At 40.7% G+C, this 22,741-nt stretch overlaps 1 protein-coding gene across 2 annotated transcripts in view; it reads left to right on the forward strand.

The window, feature by feature from the left end:
• The window catches only part of LOC100658721 (metabotropic glutamate receptor 1), a 169,278-nt gene extending 154,020 nt beyond the window's left edge, over window positions 1-15,258 (forward strand). For both annotated transcript variants that reach the window (XM_064291884.1, XM_064291887.1), the window contains one exon: window positions 11,615-15,258. In XM_064291884.1, the coding sequence (XP_064147954.1) occupies window positions 11,615-12,542 (928 nt within the window). In that variant the 3' untranslated portion in view covers window positions 12,543-15,258. The remainder of the gene's footprint in view (window positions 1-11,614) is intronic.
• Window positions 15,259-22,741: the final 7,483 nt, after the last annotated feature.

The following is a 22,741-nucleotide window of genomic DNA, read 5'->3' on the forward strand; positions in this document are numbered from 1 at the left end:
GCAGCCAAGCAATGCAACTGCTGTATATTGCCAGGGCCAATTGTGAGGACTCTTGGGAGAGCTGAAGAATACCAAATGGCTTGCTGTTAAAATCAGAGTTCTGGTAGCATGGAGCATAAGAGAAATGATAAGCATCTGAAGTTCCTTCAAAGGAAACATCATCTTAGCATCATTTATACTTCCTGGAGGAATTTAATGACGCCTGGTATAGCGCTGGTACCAACAAGGTGTTTTCAATTTTTTTTTTTAGGCACTAGACTTTCCCTCATCAGCCAGTAATCAAGATCAGGTGGAACCAAAGGCCATTTAAAATACTTAGAAAATGTTCAGTAACCATCAGAATCCGACTCTTTAGTTTGAAATAGACTTGACGATTTTCTCAGTAGAGTAGATCCTGTGCCCTTATAAAGTTTACGGGGCCTTCCATACTTCATTGACTTTGAGGAGATAATTTCACTTATGGGTGTCTTTTTCTTTAATGGTTCATTAAAGAAAGCACAGGGCTTAATAAAGGCATACTGATTTTCTTCCAGTTGTCTTTTCTCCCATATCACATAACTTTAGGATGTAGGATGTGATAGATCTAAAGACTTAAGACGTAGACTGTACATTTAGATTTTTTATGTGATATTGTAAGATTCAGCAAGACAAATGATTTTCTTATTAGATTATAGTCAGGTTAGAATCAAAGGGGAGAAGGATAAAACTCACCGTGCTATTTAAGATTTAATATCACCAGAAAACTACTGATTTGTCATATGATCAAAAATCATTTGTCTTAAATAATACATTCTGAGATTCTCTATCTCCCAAGTAGTGACGAGCCAAAAAGGTGACAATTTTAATTATGTTTAGATAGGTTCCCAGGGTTGACAGTATATACTGAATATGCAGATTTTTCTGGCAAGTTTTCAAGAAGTGAAACTGAAGTCAATGGGGATCTTTGTATTAAAGACAAAGGTGGAATTGCCTGTGAAAACAAGAATTTGGCTCAAATGGTTTAAATAGCTCTATGCCTAAGCTTCCCCAAGAACCACTTCTCAACTTCCTTCTGGTACCAGCTGCTTGTAACCCATGGGGTGAGAACAGTCAGGCATCCATATCACTAGCCTTCCTTTTGTTCTCTCTCTGCTGGGGCAGCATCGTCCTTTCCTTGAAAGACCTTCTGCCCCAGCTGTAGCTACAGCTGCAGAGGCCACAACAGAACTGCCTGCAGCCCTGTGGCTTTGGATTTCATTTTCATAACCTGGTGAGCCATCGTCCCCATGCTGGGGCTTGATGGCATAGCCTGTTTCCGTTCTCACTTTCAGGCAAAACAAATACTAACCTCCTCAGGTCCCAAGGAGTGAGTCTGCCCTCCTCATGTGAAGATCTTGCCTTGTCTCTGGCTCTCTGGATGCTATTCCTATGTCTTTTGAGGAGCTATTAAGCCTAGTGGCAGGGACCTGAATTCACAGAAGGGAGACAGGTGTTGTGTAAGCTTCTCCCTCAGGCAGCTTGTACAGGATCCCTCCCTCCTGATCTCAAACACCCACCCACTGGGATTCCCATTTTAGACCTCTGTGGAGCCCAGAGCAGCTTACTCTGCACACATAACTAGTTCTTACTGAAACAAATGGAACAGACAGCATCACTCTGAATGCCAAAGACACACTAATCTGTTTATACCACCCACTCCCAACCCTTCTCTTCAGTGCTGTAAATATTGGGTTTTCTGTTGGTGGGGGGGAATTATGATACTTATCTAATGAAACAACAACTAAAGCAAGATGCTAAAACTGCTGAAGCTGGAACTGCAGCCCCAGGCTTACTTAACCCTGCACACTATCAGGTACACCATCCTATACCCCTCTAGTTCCTCGCAGACCTAACAGCTATTTCAACTAATAACTTTAATATTAATAAATTTATTTAGCCACCCGAGTTATTTGAACTTCAAATATGAGACGGTTTTAGGCCTGAGGTCTGTCTTTCAAAGTTAGAGCAAGAAGGATGGGGTACTTTGTGACAATTCTAAGCCATATGGCTTTACCTAAGATTAGGAAACCAAGTGAAATTAAATAATAGAAGGAAGAAGCTTATGGCTGAAGCACGACCTATTAATCTGTAATTAAATGAAAGTTTTATTTCATGGGAATATCACCTTTTTAGAATGCATTTATCTTTTTTTCCTGTCCCATATTTTAAGCACTTTTACTGTCACAGCAATGGAGGCCCAACCTTTTCAAATAGGAGAATTCCCTTTCACATTATGAAGCCTTCCCTTGAAGCTATGATTATGATTGTAAGTTTATTACTGGCCATTGAATACAGGACACAAAAAAAAGCTACTCAGAATTTAGTTACCCTTGTACCTAACAGCATACTTTATCATAACAGCATCTTACATACGCTCAAAAATAGCAGTACATTACCTACAAAGACATAGTATTTATTCAGTCTAAAGACAATGCCTGATGCATCTGTAGATGCATGGACCACTGGGGTTGTCTACGAGCCCCTGGTTAGGAATGACTGATGCAGGACCAAACTTTATACTCTGCTCAGTGTCTATGAGATGAAGCATTTCCTTCACTATCTCCAGGTTTTAGGAAGCAATTTATTTTGTCCTTGAAAAGAAAAAAAAAAAAAAAAAAAGTTTATCTTAATCAGATAAATGCCCTGGGGCATTAGAACTGTTTCCTAATTACACAGTAATTTACAGCAAATCTCCAACAAGACTCTGAGGGGAAGAAGGGCTGCTAATTTTGACAGCCATGGTGGAAATCTCCCACTACTGGAGTAAGAGGGTACTGAATTAAAAAAGAACTAAACTGTGAATTAGTTAAGATGATTAATAGCCTTAACATATGGAAAGACATGGTTTTAAAAGAGGCCTAAATAGAACTTCTGCATAGTGAGGAAAACAGTCCATGTGAGTAAGTAAGTGGGGTCACCTTAGGGTTTCCCAGGGATACAAGGATGTCTTTTTTGCTAGTATATGTGAAGACTTAGGCAATGTTTTGTTGGGGTATATAACTGTTGGTTGAAATAGCTCCAGACTCGCTATCAAGGGAACTGTTGTTTTTTTTTTTTAAATGCACAAAGTTCAATGAAGACATAGACAGCATTTGAGTTCAATGAGTTTCTTAATGAGCATTGAAAGGAAGGCGTTTGGGGGAAGAAAGCTTTTCCTTGGCAATTGATGATGCCAACAAATCACCGAGGCTGGATGGTACATTTGTTGTTTGTTGTTAGGTGTCGCTGAGTCGGTTCCGACTCATAGCGACACTATGCACAACAGAACAAAACACTGCCTGGTCCTGCATCACCCTTACAGTCATTGTCATGCTTGAGCTCATTGTTGCTGCCACTGTGTCGATCCACCTCGTTGAACAGTCTTCCTCTTTTCCACTGACCCTGTACTTTGCCAGGAATGATGTCCTTCTCCAGGGACTGATCCCTCTGGACAACATGTCCAAAGTATGTAAGGTGCAATCTTACCATCCTTGCTTCTAAGGAGCATTCTGGTTGTAATTCTTCTAAGACAGATTTGTTCATGCTCTTGGCAGTCCATGGTACATTCAGTATTCTTCTCCAACACCGCAATTCAAAGGCATCAATTCTTGTTTGGTCTTCCTTATTCATTGTCCAGCTTTCACATGCATATGATGTGACTGAAAATACCATGGCCTGGGTCAGGTGCACCTTAGTCTTCAAGGTGACATCTTTGCTCTTGTGAGGATTTTTGTCTTCTTTGTGTTGAGGTGCAATCCATATTGAAGGCTGTGGCCTTTAATCTTCATTAGTAAGTGCTTCAAGTCCTCTTCACTTTCAGCAAGCATGTGTCATCTGAACAACACAGGTTGTTAATGAGTCTTCCTCCAACCCTTATGCCCCATTCTTCTTCATATAGTCCAGCTTCTTGTATTATTTGTTCAGCATACAGATTGAATAGGTATGGTGAAAGAATAAAACCGACACACACCTTTCCTGACTTTAAAGCAATCAGTATCCCCTTGTTCTATCTGAACAACTCCTCTCGATCTATGTAAAGTTTCCTCATGGGCACAATTAAGTGTTCTGAAATTCCCATTCTTCACAATGTTATCCATAATTTGTTATGATCCACACAATTGAATGCCTCTGCATAGTCAATAAAACACAGGTAAACATCCTTCTGGTATTCTCTGCTTTCAGCCAGGATCCATCTGACATCAGCAATGATATCCCTGGTTCTATGTCCTCTTCAGAAACCAGCCTGAATTTCTGGCAGTTCCCTGTCAATATACTACTACAGCCATTTTTGAATGATCTTCAGCAGAATTTTGCTTGCATGTGATTTTAGTGATATTGCCCTATAATTTCCACATTCAGTTGTATCATATTTCTTGGGAATAGGCATAAATATGGATCTCTTCCAGTCAGTTGGCCAGGGAGCTGGACAGGTGAGCACCTCCAGTGCTGCATCTGTTTGCTGAATCATCTCAGTTGACTTTCCATCAATTCCTGGAGCCTTGTTTTTCGCCAATGCCTTCAGAGCAGCTTAGATTTCTTCCTTCAGTACCATTGGTTCCTGATCATATGCCACCTCTAGAAATGGATGAACATTGACTAATTCTTTTTGGTATAATGACTCTGATTCCTTCCATCTTCTTTTGATGCTTCCTGTGTTGTTTAATATTTTCCCCATAGAATCCTTCACTATTACAACTCAAGGCTTGAATTTTTTCTTCAGTTCTTTCAGCTTGAGAAACACGGAGCGTGTTCTTCCCTTTTGGTTTTCCATCTCCAGCTCTTTGCACATGTCATTATAATGCTTTACTTTGTTTTCTTGAGCCACCCTTTGAAATCTTCTTTTCAGTTCTTTTACTTCATCAATTCTTCCTTTTGCTTTAGCTACTCAATGTTCGAGAGCAATTTTTGGAGTCTCCTCTGACATCCATCTTGGTCTTTTTTTCTTTCCTGTCTTTTCAATGACCTCTTGCTTTCTTCATGTATGTTATCCTTGATGTCATTCCACAACTTGTCTGGTCTTCGGTCACTAGTGTTCAATGTGTCAATCTATCCTTCAGATAGTCTCTAAATTCAGGTGGGATATATTCAAGGTCGTATTTTGGCTCTCGTGGGCTTGCTCTGATTTTCTTCAGTTTCAACTTGAACTTACATATGAGCAATTGATGGTCTGTTCCACAGTTGGCCCCTGGCCTTGTCCTGACTGATGATATTGAGCTTTTCCGTCATCTCTTTTCACAGATGTAGTCAATTTGATTTCTGTGTGTTCCATCTGGCGAGGTCCATGTGTATAGTCGCCATTTATGTTGGTGAAAGAAGGTATTGGCAATGAAGATGTCATTGGTCTTGCAAAATTCTGTCATTCGATCTCCAGCATTGTTTCTATCATCAAGGCCATATTTTCCAACTATTGATCCTTCTTCTTTGTTTCCAACTTTCTCATTCCAATCGCCAGTAATTATCAATGCATCTTGATTGCATGTTTGATCAATTTCGTACTATAGCAGCTGATAAAAATCTTCTATTTCTTCATCTTTGGCCCTAGTGGTTGGTGCGTAAATTTGAATAGTCGTATTAACTCGTCTTCCTTGTAGACATATAGATATCCTATCACTGACAGCACTGTACTTCAGAATAGATCTTGAAACATTGTTTTTGACGATGAATGCAACACCATTCCTCTTCGAGTTGTCATTCCCAGCATAGCAGACTATATGATTGTCCAATTCAAAATGGCCAATACCAGTTCATTTCAGCTCACTGATGCCTAGGATAGTGATGTTTATGCAGTCCATTTCATTTTTGATGATTTCGAATTTTTCTAGATTCATACTTTGTACATTCCAGGCTCTGATTATTAATGGATGTTTGCAGCTTTTTCTTCTCATTTTGAGTTGTGCCACATCAGCAAATGAAGGTCCCGAAAGCTTTACTCTATCCATGTCATTAAGGTTGACTCTACTTTGAGGAGGCAGCTCTTCCCCAGTCATCTTTTGAGTGCCTTCCAACCTGAGGGGCTCATCTGCCAGCACTATATCAGACAGTGTTCTGCTGCTATTCATAAGGTTTTCACTGGCTAATGCTTTTCAGAAGTAGACTGCCAGGTCCTTCTTCCTAGTCTGTTTTAGTCTGGAAGCTCAGCTGAAACCTGTCCTCCATGGGTGACCCTGCTGGTATCTGAATACCGGTGGCATAGCTTCCAGCATCACAGCAACACGCAAGCCCCCAGAGTATGACAAGCTGACAGACACATGGGGGGATGGTATAGTAAGACAGATTTAAGAAAGGTAAAGGGCAAATAGGGGTCCCTGGGTGGTACAGTTAATGTGCTCAAAGCTAAACAAAAGTTAGTGGTTCAAGTCCAACAAAGGCACCTCAGAAGAAAGGCCTGGTGATCTACTTCCAAGAAATCATCCACTGAAATTCCTATACAGTAAATCCTACTCTGATGTATATGGGGTCACCATGAGTTGGAATCTACTCAACATCTGGGAAAAGCAGCAAATAAGAGATTTATATTTTCTGGAAAAGACATGTTGTTGTTAGGTGCCATCAAGTCAGTTCCAACTCATAGTGACCCCTATGTACAACATAATGAAACACTGCCCAGTCCTGCACCATCCTCATGATCTTTGTTATGCTTGAACCCATTGTTGCAGCCACTCTGTCAACCCATCTCCTTAAGGGTCTTCTTCTTTTTTGTTCACCCTCTACTTTACCAAGCATGATGTCCTTCTCCAGGGACTGGTTCCTCCCAATAACATGTCTAAAATATGTGAGATGTAGTCTGCAGTCTCCCCATTCATGCTTCAAAGGAGCATTCTGGCAATACTTCTTCCAAGACAGATTTGTTCTTTCTTTTGGCAGTCAATGCTATATTCAATATTCTTCGCCCACACCATAATTCAAATGTATCACTCCTTCAGTCTTCCTTAATCATTGCCCAGCTTTCACATGCATATGAAGTGATTGAAAACACCATGTGTGGCTTGGGTCAGGTGCATCTTAGTCCTCAAAGTGACATCTTTGCTTTTCAGCATTTTAAAGAGGTCTTTTGCAGCAGATTTGCCCAATGCAATGTGTCTTTTAGTTTCTTGACTGCTGCTTCTATGGGTGTTGATTGTGGATCCAAGTGAAATGAAATCCTTGACAACTTCAGTCTATTCTCCATTTGTCATAATGTTGCTTCTTGGTCCAGTTGTGAGGACTTTTGTTTTCTTTATGTTGAGGCGTAATCCATACTGAAGACTGTGGTCTTTGACCTTCATCAGTAAGTGCTTCAAGTCCTCTTTACTTTCAGCAAACAAGGTAGTACCATCTGCATATTGCAGGTTGTTATTGAGTCTTCATCCAATCTTAATCCCCCTTTCTTCTTCATACAGTCCAGCTTCATGGACTATTTTCTCAGCATACAGATTGAATAAGTATGGTGAATGGACACAACCGTGATATACATATTTCCTAACTTTAAATCATGCAGTACCCTCCTTGTTCTGTTTGAATGACTGCCTCTCGATCTATGTACCAGTTCCTCATGAGCACAATTAAATGTTCTGAAATTTCCATTCTTCTCAATGTAATCCATAATTTGTTATGATTCACATAGTCAAATGTCTTTGCATAGTCAATAAAATACAAGTAAACATCTTTCTGGTATTCTTTGCTTTCAGCCAGGATCCATCTGACATCAGCAATGATATCCTTCATTCCATGTCTTCTGAATCCAGTGTGACTTTCTGGCTGTTCCCTGTCGATGTACTGCTGCAACCGCTTTTGAGTGATCTTCAGCAAAATTTTACTTGCATGTGATATTAATGATATTGTTTGATAATTTTTACATGAGGTTGGATCAGTTTTCTTTGGAATGTGCATGAATATAGATCTCTTCCAGTTGGTTGGCCAGGTAGCTGTCTTTCAAATTTCTTGGCATAAACGAGTGAGCACTTCCCGTGCTGAATCTGTTTGTTGAAACATCTCAATTGGTGTTCTGTCAATTCCTGGAGCCTTGTTTTTTGCCAGAGTCTTTAGTGCAGCTTGGAATTCTTCCTTCAGTACCATCAGTTATCAGCTCTTGATTGTATGCTTCCTCCTGAAATGATTGAACATCAACCATTCTTTTTGTTACAGTCACTCTGTGTATTCCTTCCATCTTCTTTTGATGTTTCCTGCATCTTTCATTATTTTACCCATAGAATCCTTCACTATTGCAATTCGACACTTGAATTTTTTCTTCACTTCTTTCAGCTTGAAAAATGCTGAGCATGTTCTTCCCTTTTGGTTTTCTAACTCCCAGTCTTTGTACATGTCATTATAGTTTGCTTTGTCTTCTCAAGCCACCCTTTGAAATCCTCTGTTCAGCTCGTTTGCTTCATCATTTCTTCCTTTTTGCTTTAGCAGGTTGACATTCAAGAGCAAGTTTCAGAGTCTCCTCTAACATTCATTTTGGCTTTTTCTTTCTTTCCAGTCTTTTTAATGACCTCTTGCTTTCTTCATGTATGATGTCCTTAATGTCATTACACAACTCATCTGGTTATAATAATAATAACTGAAGGGTTATTAGTGTTCAGTGTGTCAAATCTATTCTGTAGGCGGTCTCTAAATTCAAGTGGGACACATTCAAGGTTGTACTTTGTCTCTGGTGGACTTATTCTAGTTTTCTTCAGCTTCAACTTGAACTTGCACATGAGCAATTCATAGTCTGTTCCACAGTAGGCCCCTGGCCTTGTTCTGATGATATTGAGCTTTTCCATCATCTCTTTCCACAGATGTAGTCAATTTGATTCCTATGTTTTCCATTGATGAGGTCCACTTGTGTACTTACCGTTTACAGTATTGAAGAAAGGTATTTGTAATGAAAAATCATGGGTCTTACAAAATTCTACAATGAGATCTCCAGTATCATTTCTATCACCAAGGCTGTATTTTCCAGCTACTGATCCTTCTTTGTTTTCAACTTTCACGTTCCAATCTCCAGTAATTATCAATGCATCCTGATTGCATGTTCAATCAATTTCAGACTGCAGAAATTGGTAAAAATCTTCTATTTTTGCATCTTTGGCATTAGTGGTTGGTGTGCAAATTTGAATAACAGTCATATTAACTGGTCTTTCTTGGAGGTATATGGATATTATCCTATCACTGACAGCGTCATACTTCAGGATAGATCTCGAAATATTCTTTTTGATGATGAATGCAGCGACATTCCTCTTCAGGCTGTCATTCCCAGCAGAGTAGAACATATGATTATCTGATTCAAAGTGACCAATACCATTCCATTTTAGCTCGCTAATGCCTAGGATATCGAAAAAGGCATATTGAATCCATAAAAAGGGAAAGAGTGTAAGTAGAGTAGTGAATGGAGGAATATGAGAAAATGAAAGTGGGGGATGAGTTTACCTGGAGTTCCAACTCAGAAGTGGTCTTTGGCCTTGCCTTTAGCTGGTTAGTTGATGGCCTGTTCTTGTCAGGGACCACACCTTCCTATTCTTTAGTTTGTTCAACTTGGAAGAGAGTTGGCTACCCTAACATCGGTGATGGTAAGTCAATAATTTAGCAATGTACAAGTACACATACATTCTCGGAAAGTATATTAAGCATATATTTTACAAATTTATCATTTCTTTCAATATAGTAGTTTTAAGATGAGATTTTTCTTGGACAATTAAAAGTACAGGTAGATTATCAGATATATTGAGCAACTATTTTTTACCCAAATAATGAGGCCAAAATATTAGCCATTATACCTATCTTAGAGACCTTTACATTTAGAATTTTCTATAATTGGTATCAGACTTTCTATACTAATCTGTACTTATTTAGCTCACTTTACTTTTCAGGATTTTAAAATGTGAAATGTCAAAACATTACCCTAATCATAGACGTGAAGCTCACACAAAATTTTGGAAGTATTCATTCTTGTATTTTCAAAATGATTAAATAAACCATCCTGTTAACTACTGATCATTTCCTACATTTTTCCAAACAAAAGATTATGATACAGAACAGTCTATCTCATGCCTCCAGCTAAGGGGGGTAAAAAATGTTCATTTGACTCTATTCCTTTTAAATGTCACAAATGTGTTATTATTGTGCTACTTTCTCTGTTGTTTTCATGGATGCAGAGAAAAAGAAAACCAATAAAAAAGAAGAAAAAAATACTTCCTGATTTAAGTATCAGCGCTGTTGTTATTAATAGTATGCTTTTTTTTTTTTTATGGTAAGGTACCACCATCTGCTAAAAGTTATACAGGAAATAAGCTAAGAGTCCAAAAGTAAGATCACAGTGATTATAATATACAGAATAGAATATGTGTATGTGCACACAGCACAGCTCATTTGCTCTTCTTAAGAGAGAAATTCTATTTTATTGGGTTTTTTTTGGGGGGGGGAAGTCTTTTGAAGATGACAATTAGTAAGGCTGGGGGCTTTTAGTGCCCTAAGATTTTTCTCCACCAGTGAGGAAAGGTCCAGGGAGGGGTCTTTGTCTCACTAACCACTGCTTTGCCTGAGTCTTTATTTTGTGCCTATTTATATCCAACTGTGCAGGAGCCCTAAGTCAGGATATTGGTATTTGTATTTTGTGGTGCTTTTCCATTCTATCTTTTTTCAAACACATCTAGTCAAATATTTCCAGTGTGAAAATCCCAAATTAGCTGCTGTCTATTGGAGTCTTTATGTAAATGATGATTCATTGTATGTATCGGGAATAACATTTTAAAATAAAAAGAAAATCAAAAAGTATGAAATGCTAAAATACAGCATAAGTCTGGGTTTTTCTGTCATCTGCTTTATTCTCTTCTGTATAGGTGCAACGTGTATGATCATGCCACTTGTGTAATGGAGAAATACTTGCAAATCAAAATGGGCACCTGAGAAGATATATTTTTGTAACCCTACAGGACAATACCCCCCAAAAAACCCAAGCCTATTGCCATTGAGTCAATTCCAACTCATAACAACCCTATAGAACAAAGTAGAACTGTCCCATAGGGTTTCCAAGGAGTGCCTGGTGGATTTGAACTGCCAACATTTGGGTTAGCAGCCATAACTCTTAACTACTTAACTACTATGCCACCAGGACAATGAGAGTAGCTTTATATGTGGGTTTTAATTTGCCTCAGGGACTAAGAAGAAAGGGGACAGTAGCTATAGTCATTATGTTACCCATGTGTAGAGGCTCATACATAAACAAAGATGCCTGTTTGTTTTCTCCATCGCTTTTGAAATCTTTCAAAGACTTGCAGTGAACAGTTTTATCATTGCCTTAAAATGTGTGTGTGGATAATAACTTCATGAAATCTTAGCTCTAGATTGAAAATAGCTGCTTCTACAATAGATTGCCTTTTCTACCCAATGCTTTTTGGAATCAAAATTTCCTGTCTTGGCTTTGGGGTAGAATCACTGTGTGCGGCTGCAGAGGCAAGCCGTGGTTAGGCCAGCTTTCAGTGTTTGATTTTTAATAAGGGGTGGGGGGTGTGTTGGGGGATGGGGTGTGGATGGAAGGTATAGAGTAGAGGGGGTAGTCCAACTGTATTGGGCTGGGGTTGTATATATTTTCTATGTATTTTATCCTGTGTGCATGATACATCTGCAAATAAATCCCTCTCTATTTTATTCGTAGTTCTAATGGCAAGTCTGTGTCATGGTCTGAACCAGGTGGAAGACAGGTGTCCAAAGGACAGCACATGTGGCAGCGCCTCTCTGTGCACGTGAAGACCAGTGAGATGGCCTGCAACCAAACGGCTGTCATCAAGCCCCTCACTAAAAGTTACCAAGGCTCCGGCAAGAGCCTGACCTTTTCAGATACCAGCACCAAGACCCTTTACAACGTGGAGGAGGAGGAGGGTGCCGAACCGGTTCGCTTTAGCCCTCCCCGCAGCCCTTCCATGGTGGTGCACCGACGCCTGCCGACCGCGGTGACCACCCCCCCTCTGCCGCCCCACCTGACCTCGGAGGAGACGCCCCTCTTCCTGGCAGACCCAGTCATCCCCAAGGGCTTGCCCCCTCCCCTCCAGCAGCAGCAGCAACTTCAGCAGCCACCACAACAGCAGAAATCCCTGATGGACCAGCTGCAGGGCGTCGTCAACAGCTTCAGCACCGGGATCCCTGACTTTAACGCGGTGCTGGCTGTCCCCGGCGGCCTGGGCAATGGGGTGCGGTCCCTGTTCCCACCCCCACCACCCCCACAGCACCTGCAAATGCTCCCACTGCAGCTGAGCACCTTCGGGGAAGAGCCCATCTCCCCCCTAGCAGAGGACGAGGACGACAGCGAGCAGTTTAAGCTCCTTCAGGAGTACGTGTACGAGCGGGAGGGGAACACAGAGGAAGATGAGCTGGAAGAGGAAGAGGAGGACCTGCCCGGGGCCAGCAAACTGACCCCAGAGGACTCGCCTGCCCTGACGCCCCCATCGCCTTTCCGAGACTCGGTGGCCTCGGGCAGCTCGGTACCCAGCTCCCCCGTGTCCGAGTCGGTGCTCTGCACCCCTCCCAACGTGACCTACGCCTCTGTCATTCTGAGGGACTATAAGCAAAGCTCTTCCACTCTGTAGGGAGGAGGTGTCCACATAGAAAAGCAAGCTAAGTCAGGAAGCCTGGGTCTCCAGAGATGCGCAAAAAGCTGGAGGAAAAGAACGGAGAGGAGAGGGCAAAGTCAAGAGGAAAGGAAGGGAAGAGAAGCTGCTGCTGCCTTAAGCAAGGAGAGAGAGAAGGCGGCTGTACTGAGCAAGCAAAAGCAAAAAAAAAAAAAAAAAAATCCAGGCAAGGGTTCTGATTCTTGAATTATTCAAAAGCCTTCTCTGGGAAGAAAGGGAATTCTGACAAAGCACAATCCCATATGATATGTAACTTTTATGGCAAAAAAATAAAATCAGCAACAAAAATCTTCTCTTTGCACAACTGTGCACAGACATAACATGCCCCCCCACACTGGCCAAGCTTGAAAAGAGACAACTGTGGAGGTGCTGTTTGAATGGTGTTCATGTATTCATACTGAGCATGGTGGAGCCAGAGCCGGTGGGTGAAGGGGGTGCAGGCATGGAACCAGCCAGTGAACACGGGATGGGACAGTGACTCATTTCTCTTGAGCCTTCTCCCACTTCTCTTCACCCACCCACCCAATCGTGTGCCAGCCTTGTTGTAACACTTAGAAAAAGGTGCACGAACATCCTGCTGCTCTGTGATTGCTCTCTATTTAGGAAAAGTGGAATAAGAGCAAAGATAATCACCACCAAGTGCTTCCTCAGGAGTGCTAAGAGAGGGAGGACTGCGAAGCAGGCTTTGAAAATAGTCAGTCAGCACAATCAGCTCCCCATGTATGATTCTCCTTATTGGTGGTTTTGGAAAAAGGCCAGAACCAGAGATTGTTCAGAGAGTGGCAGAAGGACTTTTGTGGGTTAACTTGTGTTTGTGCCAAGGGGCTTTCCGTTGCCCTTCAGTTAAAGAGAACAAACCCTGTGACAAAATTGTTATCTTCCATTTACTGTAGCAAACAACACTTACCAGTTGAACTTCTCAGATGCAGTGTATGTACAATGTGGTGCCATTGTTTCTCTGTATGTACTGCAGAAACAAACCCATCTCTGAACCTAACGGTGTACTTATAGCAACTATTACTAGTTTCAATGGCAAACGATTCTTTCCTATCATCACTGAAGTCCCTGTAATACTAAACTAGGGGTGAATGTGTTCCTATGTCCTTGTATACCAGTGACTATAAAATTTGTGCAACGTAATGTCAGTCAAACTGCAACCAGAAGACTGTCCTTCAGGTATAGCTATTTGTACGTTCAAATAATGTTTTGCATATCATTGTCACCAATATCTACAGAAGCTTTTTGAAGGTTTGAGTGACGTGGTCCAGAGTTTTTCAGATGCAGCTCAAATGGTCATTCCTCATCTAAGAGAGAACGTATTTTTCAGATATTTTATGATATGTGAATATGTTATTAATAAAGTGGCTTGAAATTTGTTATATTAAAAGTTCAAAAAAAAAACTGGGTAACAATAAAAATGTACGTTTTATAAACTTGCAAACAGTATTATTAAAATGTATGATTGAAAAGACAATATTTAGAGTACTTCAGGTTACTTTAGTTTTTTAAGCATTTTTCCACAGCTATGTGTGCTTTATGTGCATGAAGTATATGCTAACATCAAAGTCTGGTCAGAATTTCTCAAATATTTATCTATCCATCACTTTTTGGCTCCTTTTAATTTTTCTTTCTGTGTACTTTTATGCCTGTGTTTTCACGTCAAAATTTTTCTTCATGTTTTTGGTATTTACTGTAGTGTAATATCCATGTCCATGGTAATTCATGTGTTCCGTTTTTACCCTCTCTGTTTACCCTGAATAAAAGAGATTTTTCTTGCCATTTTGATTCCTACTATTATTTGTGGAATGAGTCTTATCTCTTAAATTTCTTTGTTGATGCCTTATGTTCAGTCATATTTTTAATGTGCTTCCTTCATGTTGAAGCCACTGATTTCTCAGCCAAAAACCATCTTAGAAACTTTCAATACCCACTGCATTATTTGTCTAAAATTCAAAATCAATCCAATGCTTGCATGCAGCTCATGTCTATTCTGTCTTACCATATACTAGTGCCAAGTTCAGTCAGTCCCATGTCAAGAATGAACCTCCTTGTCTTTAAAAAGTAACTTTAAAACACTTTTGGTGAAAAGACCTTGTGGCTGAAATGTGAACTCCAGTTCCACACGCCTATCGCAGTGAAGCTTATGAGAAAAATGAGTGATTCCATGCTTACTAGATCAATTTCTACTAACTGGTAAACTAACAAGGGCAAGGATGGAATTGACTATTAGTGAAAATTGTTTTTTGTCTTAATGCCACGAATATATACCCTTGACATTACAGGACTTGTGCTTTTGCCTTTTTTAAAATAAAAATAGATAAAGTAAACAATGTCTCCTATTCAAATATATAAGATGTCAGTTTTTTGAGGTTTTGGTCTGAGATATTTGGTGAACACATTAAACACTACACATGTTATTACTGGAAATGCCTACTATTACCAGGAATATGAGTTTTCTGAAATGCAATAGAGTATTAGCTCTTATATCATAATTGTTCACAAAGGAAAACATACACACACATACCATATACCAAAAGGGCAGAAACTCTTTACCCAAATATATGTGCTTGTTCCAGTTGTTGAGCTTCTTGTAAAAGTATTTCTTTTGGCTCGTTACTGCCTTTTGTCAAATAATCTTGATGATGCTGTATAATAAATATTTTCTATTTATTAAATGTGTGTATTTCTTCTATGTTGTGTAAAAGTTATAATAATAGAAATAAGCTCTTACAAGAAATAATGCCAATGGTTTGATTTTGCCAGGAACATCCCTTCTAGGTGAAGTTTGGAGAGAACATCTCTAGGTGAAGGGTACATGCCACAGAACAGGTAGATGGCATTGAATGTGGAGTGAAGTTTGACTATGAGAAGGTTTATATCTCAAGCTATAACAATTTTAAGTGGAATCCAGAATTTAAAGTTGCCATGTCCATGGAAGACATTACCATTCATCTTTCTAATGGAGAGTGTGGGCCTTGACAAACTCCTGGATCTCAAGGAGAGTTCTAGAAACAGAGGCATCTAAGAGCCCCCCACCTTTGTTTCGTGTACGCCCTGCAAGGCTCTCTGACTTTGGTTCACATTTTAGGGGGACCTGGTTTCTTTCTTTGCCAATGTTCTCCTATTCACCCCAAGTTCCAGCCACTACATTTCACTGAAAACTTCTCTGGTCCCAAAAATAAGGGAGTTTCTGCTATTCACATTTCTCTGCCATGATGTTCCTTCAAAGTAAGACATCTGCCAAGAATCTCTAAGAGAGAGAACATGGTGGTATAAGAGCCATGTTCATGGCATCATAAAGGGTTTAGATGGCAGAAAGGAGTGGGGAGTGGCTGGGACATCTAGGTTTCTTCAGTGTGCCCAGAAAATGGCCTGAAATGGGAGCTCTGTGTCTCAGGAGGAAAAGTGATAGGAGAGAGAATGAAAAACAAAACTTGGAAGAAAGAAACAAAAATAAATAAATAAATAAATGAAAGAAAGAAAGTGATAGAGGAGAAAACGGAAAATGTTTACAAGCATGGAGTTCAGAGATAAACCCAAGGCCCTAAGTTACCATGGTAGGTTACATGACTCATCTGGACCATAAAGAAGACTTTTGGAAAGGTGGGGGTCAGGGTTCAGAGACTACAAATAATGCATGAGTAGCTGTTGCTTAACTTCTACAGAGAATACTGTGAAAGGGAATCAAAGAGAAAGGAAGCAATGCTTTTTAAGAACCTTCTCTATGCCAGACATTGTGCTAGGTTCTTTGCATTTATTCTTATTTAATCCTCCGAGTATGAATGCCACATAGATATTTTAGAGAATGGAAATAGCTTACCCAAAATGTCTTAGCTACTAAGTACCTAGCAGGGATTCATTCAATCCCCAGCTTAAGCCAGTTCAGAGCTGCGAGTTCAAGTTCTTCTCCGGAGCCTAGGAAGATATGTAGGAGCTGCTCTGTTGAGACTGTTCCCTCACTCATATTCCCATGAATTTTACTCACTTCCACCACTGCAATTATAATTCACACGGCTCTTTCAGATTGTAAATTCCTTTTAGCTTGAAATCATTTTTTTTTTCTTTCTAACATCTGAGCCCTCTTGACAAAGCAGGTACTTAGTAAATGTTTGCTGAGAAAGTCAATGAATGTTGTAACATCTCATGACTTTCCCAGCTGAATTCCCTGAAGAATTATTCCAAGATTCCTGTGGCGTGCAGTGCTCTCTATTTCCACCTACTGATCACAGCTCGGCCTGCTTTAACAACACACACTTTAACATAAACAATAAGCTCACCTTTTGGCATCAGAAAGAGCTGTCACGCTGGGCAGCAGGTTCAGTTTTCCTGCACAAGAGTGTGGCAATATTCAGTGTCCACCGAGCAGATGCAGAGGTCTGGCCAGGCAGTATGCAGTATGAGGAGATAGCGTCCTCTTCAGCAGACAGGCAGGTAAGACATAGAATCTGCAGAAGTGCACCGTGAGCGTACCTGAAAAAACCCAGTGCCGTCGAGTCAATTCCAACTAATAGCGACCCTATAGGACACAGTAGAACTGCCCCATAGAGTTTCCAAGGAGCACCGTACATGAGGGCACCATAAATCACTGATGTAGGAGGCATTACCTGGGAGTTCCTTCCTTACTGAAGTATATGTCTTCAGACAAGGTGAAAGGCAATACCAGCTGGAGGAGGACATGGGGGAGAGGAAGTGCCTAGTTACAGAGGTGATCTAAGGACACTAAAAAAAAAAAAAGGACACTATAAACTGGAAATCGGATTGATTCCCTCAGTTCAACCTGGCAAGTAAAGCTATAAATTAATAAAAGGAAAGAAGATTAAGAACAAAGATAACAGAAACTGAAAAGGGAAATCATCATAGAATCTTAGAGTTGGAATGAAACATAGAAGTCATTTAAAATAAGCTCTCATTCCTTTTAGGACTCCATTCTCCGTGTCGTGTTCCTCTTTCTAGGTCAGGCAGGAGCCAGGTGAGAAGCCTCTGCTGACAGAGGTTAGGGTTAGGGGAGTGAGGTGGGGGAACAGCACCTTTGCCCACAGTCACTGTTTAAAAGGAGAAGACAGATGGGCCTGGATACTGGGAGAGCAAGTCCATAACCATGAAGCTGGGTAGAAAACAGAACTTGGGCACAAACCCAGAAAGAAGATATGGGAGGAAACAGGAAAGCTGAGAAGGAGGTCTAGAACAGCATGCAACAAAATAGTAGCCTGAAGGAATCCCAGAGAAAAAATGCTGATAATTTAATGAGCTCGTTATGAGAACCACACAGGCCTACATATGTGTGTATTTCCAGTGACTTGAAACTTAGATTTAGCAAGGAAAGCTCCAATTATAAGAAAATTTTTCATTTTCCTGACCTAAAACCTGCCTATCCCCAACTTTGATCTTGTGGTCAGAGTTCTGCCCTCTGGAAAAACACTGAACAAAGTTAATCCTCTGTCTGTATAACCTTCAGCTATTTGAAAACAGTTATTATGTCACTCTTCAGTGGTTTATTCCCCAAGCCAAATAGCTTCATTTCCTTTAACTGTCCCCCTGACTAGTAAGCTTCTAAACTTCTATTCAATTCAAGATCATATTCCAGTTTTTGGGTGTCCTTTGAAAGGTGTTGCATCTAGAATTAGACATAACACTGAACATATATAATTTGATTCTCTTTGTCATTATTTTGTTATTGCTGCCTAAGATTGTATTGAAGGTGTCTAGGGTTTCATTTTACTTGGATCCATAATCAACCCCCATGGAAGCAGCAGTCAAGAAATCAAAGGACGTATTGCATTGGGCAAATGTTCTGCAAAAAACCTCTTTCAAGTGTTGAAAAGCAAAGATGTCACTTTGATAACTAAGGTGTGCCTGACTCAAGCCATGGTATTTTTAATCGCATCATATGCATGCAAAAGCTGGACAATGAATAAGGAAAATAGAAGAATTGATGCCTTTGAATTATGGTATTGGTGAAGAATATTGAATATACCATGGACTGACAGAAGAACAAACAAATCTTTCTTGGAAGAAGTAAACCCAGAATGCTCTTTGAAGTGTGGATGGCAAGACTTTGTCTTATGTACTTTCGATGTATTATCAGGAGGGGCCAGTCCCTGGAGAAGGACATCAATCACGCTTGGTAAAGTAGAGGGTCAGCAAAAAAGAGGAAGACCCTCAACGAGATGGATTGACACAGTGGCTGCAATGATGGGTTCGAACAAAGCAACAATTGTGAGGATGGCACAAGACCAGGCAGTGTTTCTCTCTGTTGTATACAGGGTCACTGTGGGTTGGAACCAACTCAATGGCACCTAACAAAATCATGTTAACTTTGTTAGCAGCCTTGTCACATTTTACTTACTCAGAGCCAACTATAACCTGCAGGAAATAGGAGTCAGGGATAGCTAAATGCATGGGAAGGTGTCATGGATTGAATTATGCCCCTCAGAAAAATGTGTGTATCAGTTTGGCTGGGCCATGATTCCCGGTATTGTCTGATTTTCCTATATGCTGTAAATCCTGCCTTTATGATGTTAATGAGGGAGCATAGTCGGCAGTTGTGTTAGTGAGGCAGGACTCAACCTACAAGATTGGATCATGTCTTGAGCCAATCTCTTCAGATATAAAACTGAGAAGCTAGCAGAGAGACAAGAGGACCTCATATCACCAAGAAAGCAGTGCTGGGAGCAGAGCACGTCCTTTGGACCCAGGGTCCCTGCGCGGAGAAGCTCCTAGTCCAGCAGAATATTGATGAGAAGGCTGACAGAGAGAAAAAGCCTTCTTCTGGAGCTGAAGCCCTGAATTTAGACTTTTAGCCTACTTTACTGTGAGGAAATAAACTCTTTTTTAAAGCCATCCACTGGCAGTATTTCTATTATAGCAGCACTAGATAAAAAAATATATATATATTTTTTTTAGATAACTAAGACAGAATTAAATGTATATGAGTGTATATTCTTAGGTTGGGCTTCCCCAGAGATAGACCCTGAGTTGAGGATTTCAATGCAAGTAGTCTGTTGGGGGAAGTGACCCCTGGGAGCACTTGTAGCACAGTAGGGAAGTTAAGACAGGAAGTGGGATACAGCCACGATAGCGTGCATTACCACACAGGCTACAGCTATAGGCTCAGTTCTGCTGTGTCCTCTGGGAGATAGTCTAGAACATGCCTCGTAATTGTCCCTGCTTCCTATGGGAAAAGGGAGTTGGCAGCATTTATTTACCAGTTCCTGTTAGTCATTGGTTGAGGGCTGCCGGGGAGGAAGTTGAATGTTAATTCCAAGGCACTCCCAGCCCGCCCAGTGTGTAGGCTCCTATCTCCGGAGAAACTTCGGATTGGCCTGTATGGGGATGGTGAGTGCCAAGAGGATATGGGTAGGGCACCAGCAGCATCTGCTACAGATATGGATGGATAGCTAGACAGACATGGAGATAGCTTATACACACAGAAAGAAGCCCTGGTGGAACAGAGGTTAGACCACTTGGCTGCTAACCAAAAGCTGGTAGTTGGTACCCACCAGACACTCCACGGGAGAAAGATGTGGCAGTCTGCTTCCATAAAGATTTATAGCCTTGGAAACCCTATGAGGCAGTTCTGCTCTGTCCTATAGGGTCACTGTGAGTCAGAATCAACTTGTTGATGGGAGTTTGGTTTTGGTTTGGATACACACACAAATTCAGATACCAGTACAGACAGAAATGTGGAAACAAAAAGCTGTGGAAGGCAAAGCAAGGGTATAGTGGAGAGTTTGCAGTAAGAGCAGGAGCTTCTAGAATTAACCAAAGAGGCTGCTGTTTCTTCGTACAAAGAGAAAATCTCTCTCACACATACATGCACACATTAGGATGAAAATTGTCTCTAAATAAATTTACTGTTAATCTCTAGATTTTTGTTTTGCAATAATTTCTTATATTTTGTCATTTTCCTATTACAAAAGTTATAAAATACATTGTAAAAATTTAGAGAATTAAAGAAAAAACTATATAGTCCTATCATCCAGAGAAGCCCTGGTAGTATAGTGGTAAGGGCTCAGCTGCTAACCAAAAATTCAAATCCAGCAGGTACTCCTTGGAATCCCTATGGGGCACTTCTACTCTGTCCTATAGGGTCACTCTGAGTCAGAACCAACTTGAGGTTACCTAACAACAACATCCAAATATTAAAACCATGGATATTTTGATTTTTCCTTTCAGTGATCTTCATGTAAATAGCTTTGGTTTTAGAGTTAGCATCATCTTTCATTTATAACTTTGTTTCTTGCTTTTTTCATTTAGTGTTAAGATCTATAGCTGGGGTTTCTACTTGCACAGGGCTGAAGAATCACCTGTTTGTAGAGGTAAGCAAAGTTCCCCGGTCCCATGGTTTAAATATGTAGCAACATAGCTGGTAGACTGAAGGGTCCCATGGAAGCCAGGTTACGGGGAGAGGCAATAAATGGCCTAAAAGAAAAAGAAAAAAAAAGGTCATGAAAAATGAAATGGCATCTGGGCAAATATTATCAAAAGACCTTGGGTGGACAGAAGCAGTGATTTCTTCTACAGCAGAGGTTGTCGTTAAACCCATCAGAGCCTAGCCTTCAGAGATCCTGCGCGTGCATCAGTGGAGAGGGTGGTATGGCTCAATGGTAAGAGCAGGTCTCCAAGGACCTACCAGTTGCCGTTGACTCATGGCAACCTCAGGTGTGTCACAGTAGACTGTGCTCCATAAGATTTTCAACAGTTGATTTTTTTGAAAGTAGATTGCCAGGCCGTTCTTCCCTGGAGGCCGAAGCAGGTCTTCAAGTCTACCCCATCCCCACACACTTACAGAGTTCAGAATAAGCCCTGAGAAGGGACAGGGATTTCCTTGTGGGCCCAAAGGAAAGATAAGTGCTTTAGATCAAGAGTGTCAGAGCCAGCCAGTAGCAGTACAGCGAAATGGTGCAGGTGACATCAGTAACAGAGATCAGGAGCCCCTGATACCTGAGTGCCTAACCACAACTGAGGAGAGTGCTCCAAAGGATGTTAGAGGTCAAGGGTGGGTCAGTGCCACCACATGGGCAGTTCAAACCAGGAATTCACTGTGGGTAGATCCAGGGAACATCCATAGGGACAATAACAGCAGGGAAAAGAGCTAAAACATATTGCAAGAACTGCAGCTGTAACAGAAGGGAGGCAGAAGTACAGGCAGCGTGCAAATAAGTTACAGGCAGTTCCCACATTATGCACGAGATTCGTTCCTGAGTGTGTCTTTAAGAATATATAGGTAAATCGGAACAGGTACATATGGTTCTTATTTAGTCTTTTTTTAAGTGCAAGAAAAGGCTCCAAGCCTTTTCAATGATTTAAAAGGTGCACGTGTAGCAAGTAAAGGCAATTTTGATGAAGAATTTGTTGCAAGTAGGGGTTGGTTCAATTGTTTCAAAGTGAGGGCAAATTTACATAATATTAAAGGGTAAGTACTAGTTGCCTGTAAGTCTGACATTCACAACCAAGGGACTGCCTGTATATGCAAAGCAATCCTCTCCCTTCTCCAAAGACTCAATAGAATTGAAAAACGCTTGGTCTTTGCCATATGGCATGTGGGGCTTAACGTAAATTATTCAAGCAACCTGCTTAGTATTCACAATCTAAATGGACCCCAGGAACATATGATTAAAAACATTTTTTACCAATTTAGCATAAGCTTCATTATGTGTGTACCTTGTAATTTATTTGGAATCCTGGTGGCACAGTGGTTAAGATCTTGGTTGTTAACCAAGAGTTCAGCAGTTCAAATCTACCTGCAGCTCCTCAGAAACCCTATGGGGCAGTTCTACTCTGTCGTATGGGGTTGCGATGAGTCAGAATCCACTCAAGAGCAATGGGTTTGGTTCGGTTTAGTTGTAATTTATTTAACCATTTCCTGATTGTGAGAAACTTAGATTATTTCTAGGTTGTTTTTTTTTTTAATCCTATAAATAGGAATTATTTTATGCCAAAGATTTTCTCTATATGTAAATTATATATATTTCTATATATAAATATTATTTCTTTAGGCTGATGTCTAAGATTGTTGTTGTTAGGTGCCATTGAGTTGGTTCTGACTCGGAGTGACCTCAGGCACAACAGAAGGAAACAGTGCCTAGTCCCGCACCATTCTCACAATCTTGTTATGCTTGAGCCTGTTGTCGCAGCCACTGTGTCAATCCCTCTCC

This window comes from Loxodonta africana, chromosome 1 (assembly GCF_030014295.1).
Source record: "Loxodonta africana isolate mLoxAfr1 chromosome 1, mLoxAfr1.hap2, whole genome shotgun sequence".
NCBI classification, from domain to species: domain Eukaryota; kingdom Metazoa; phylum Chordata; class Mammalia; order Proboscidea; family Elephantidae; genus Loxodonta; species Loxodonta africana.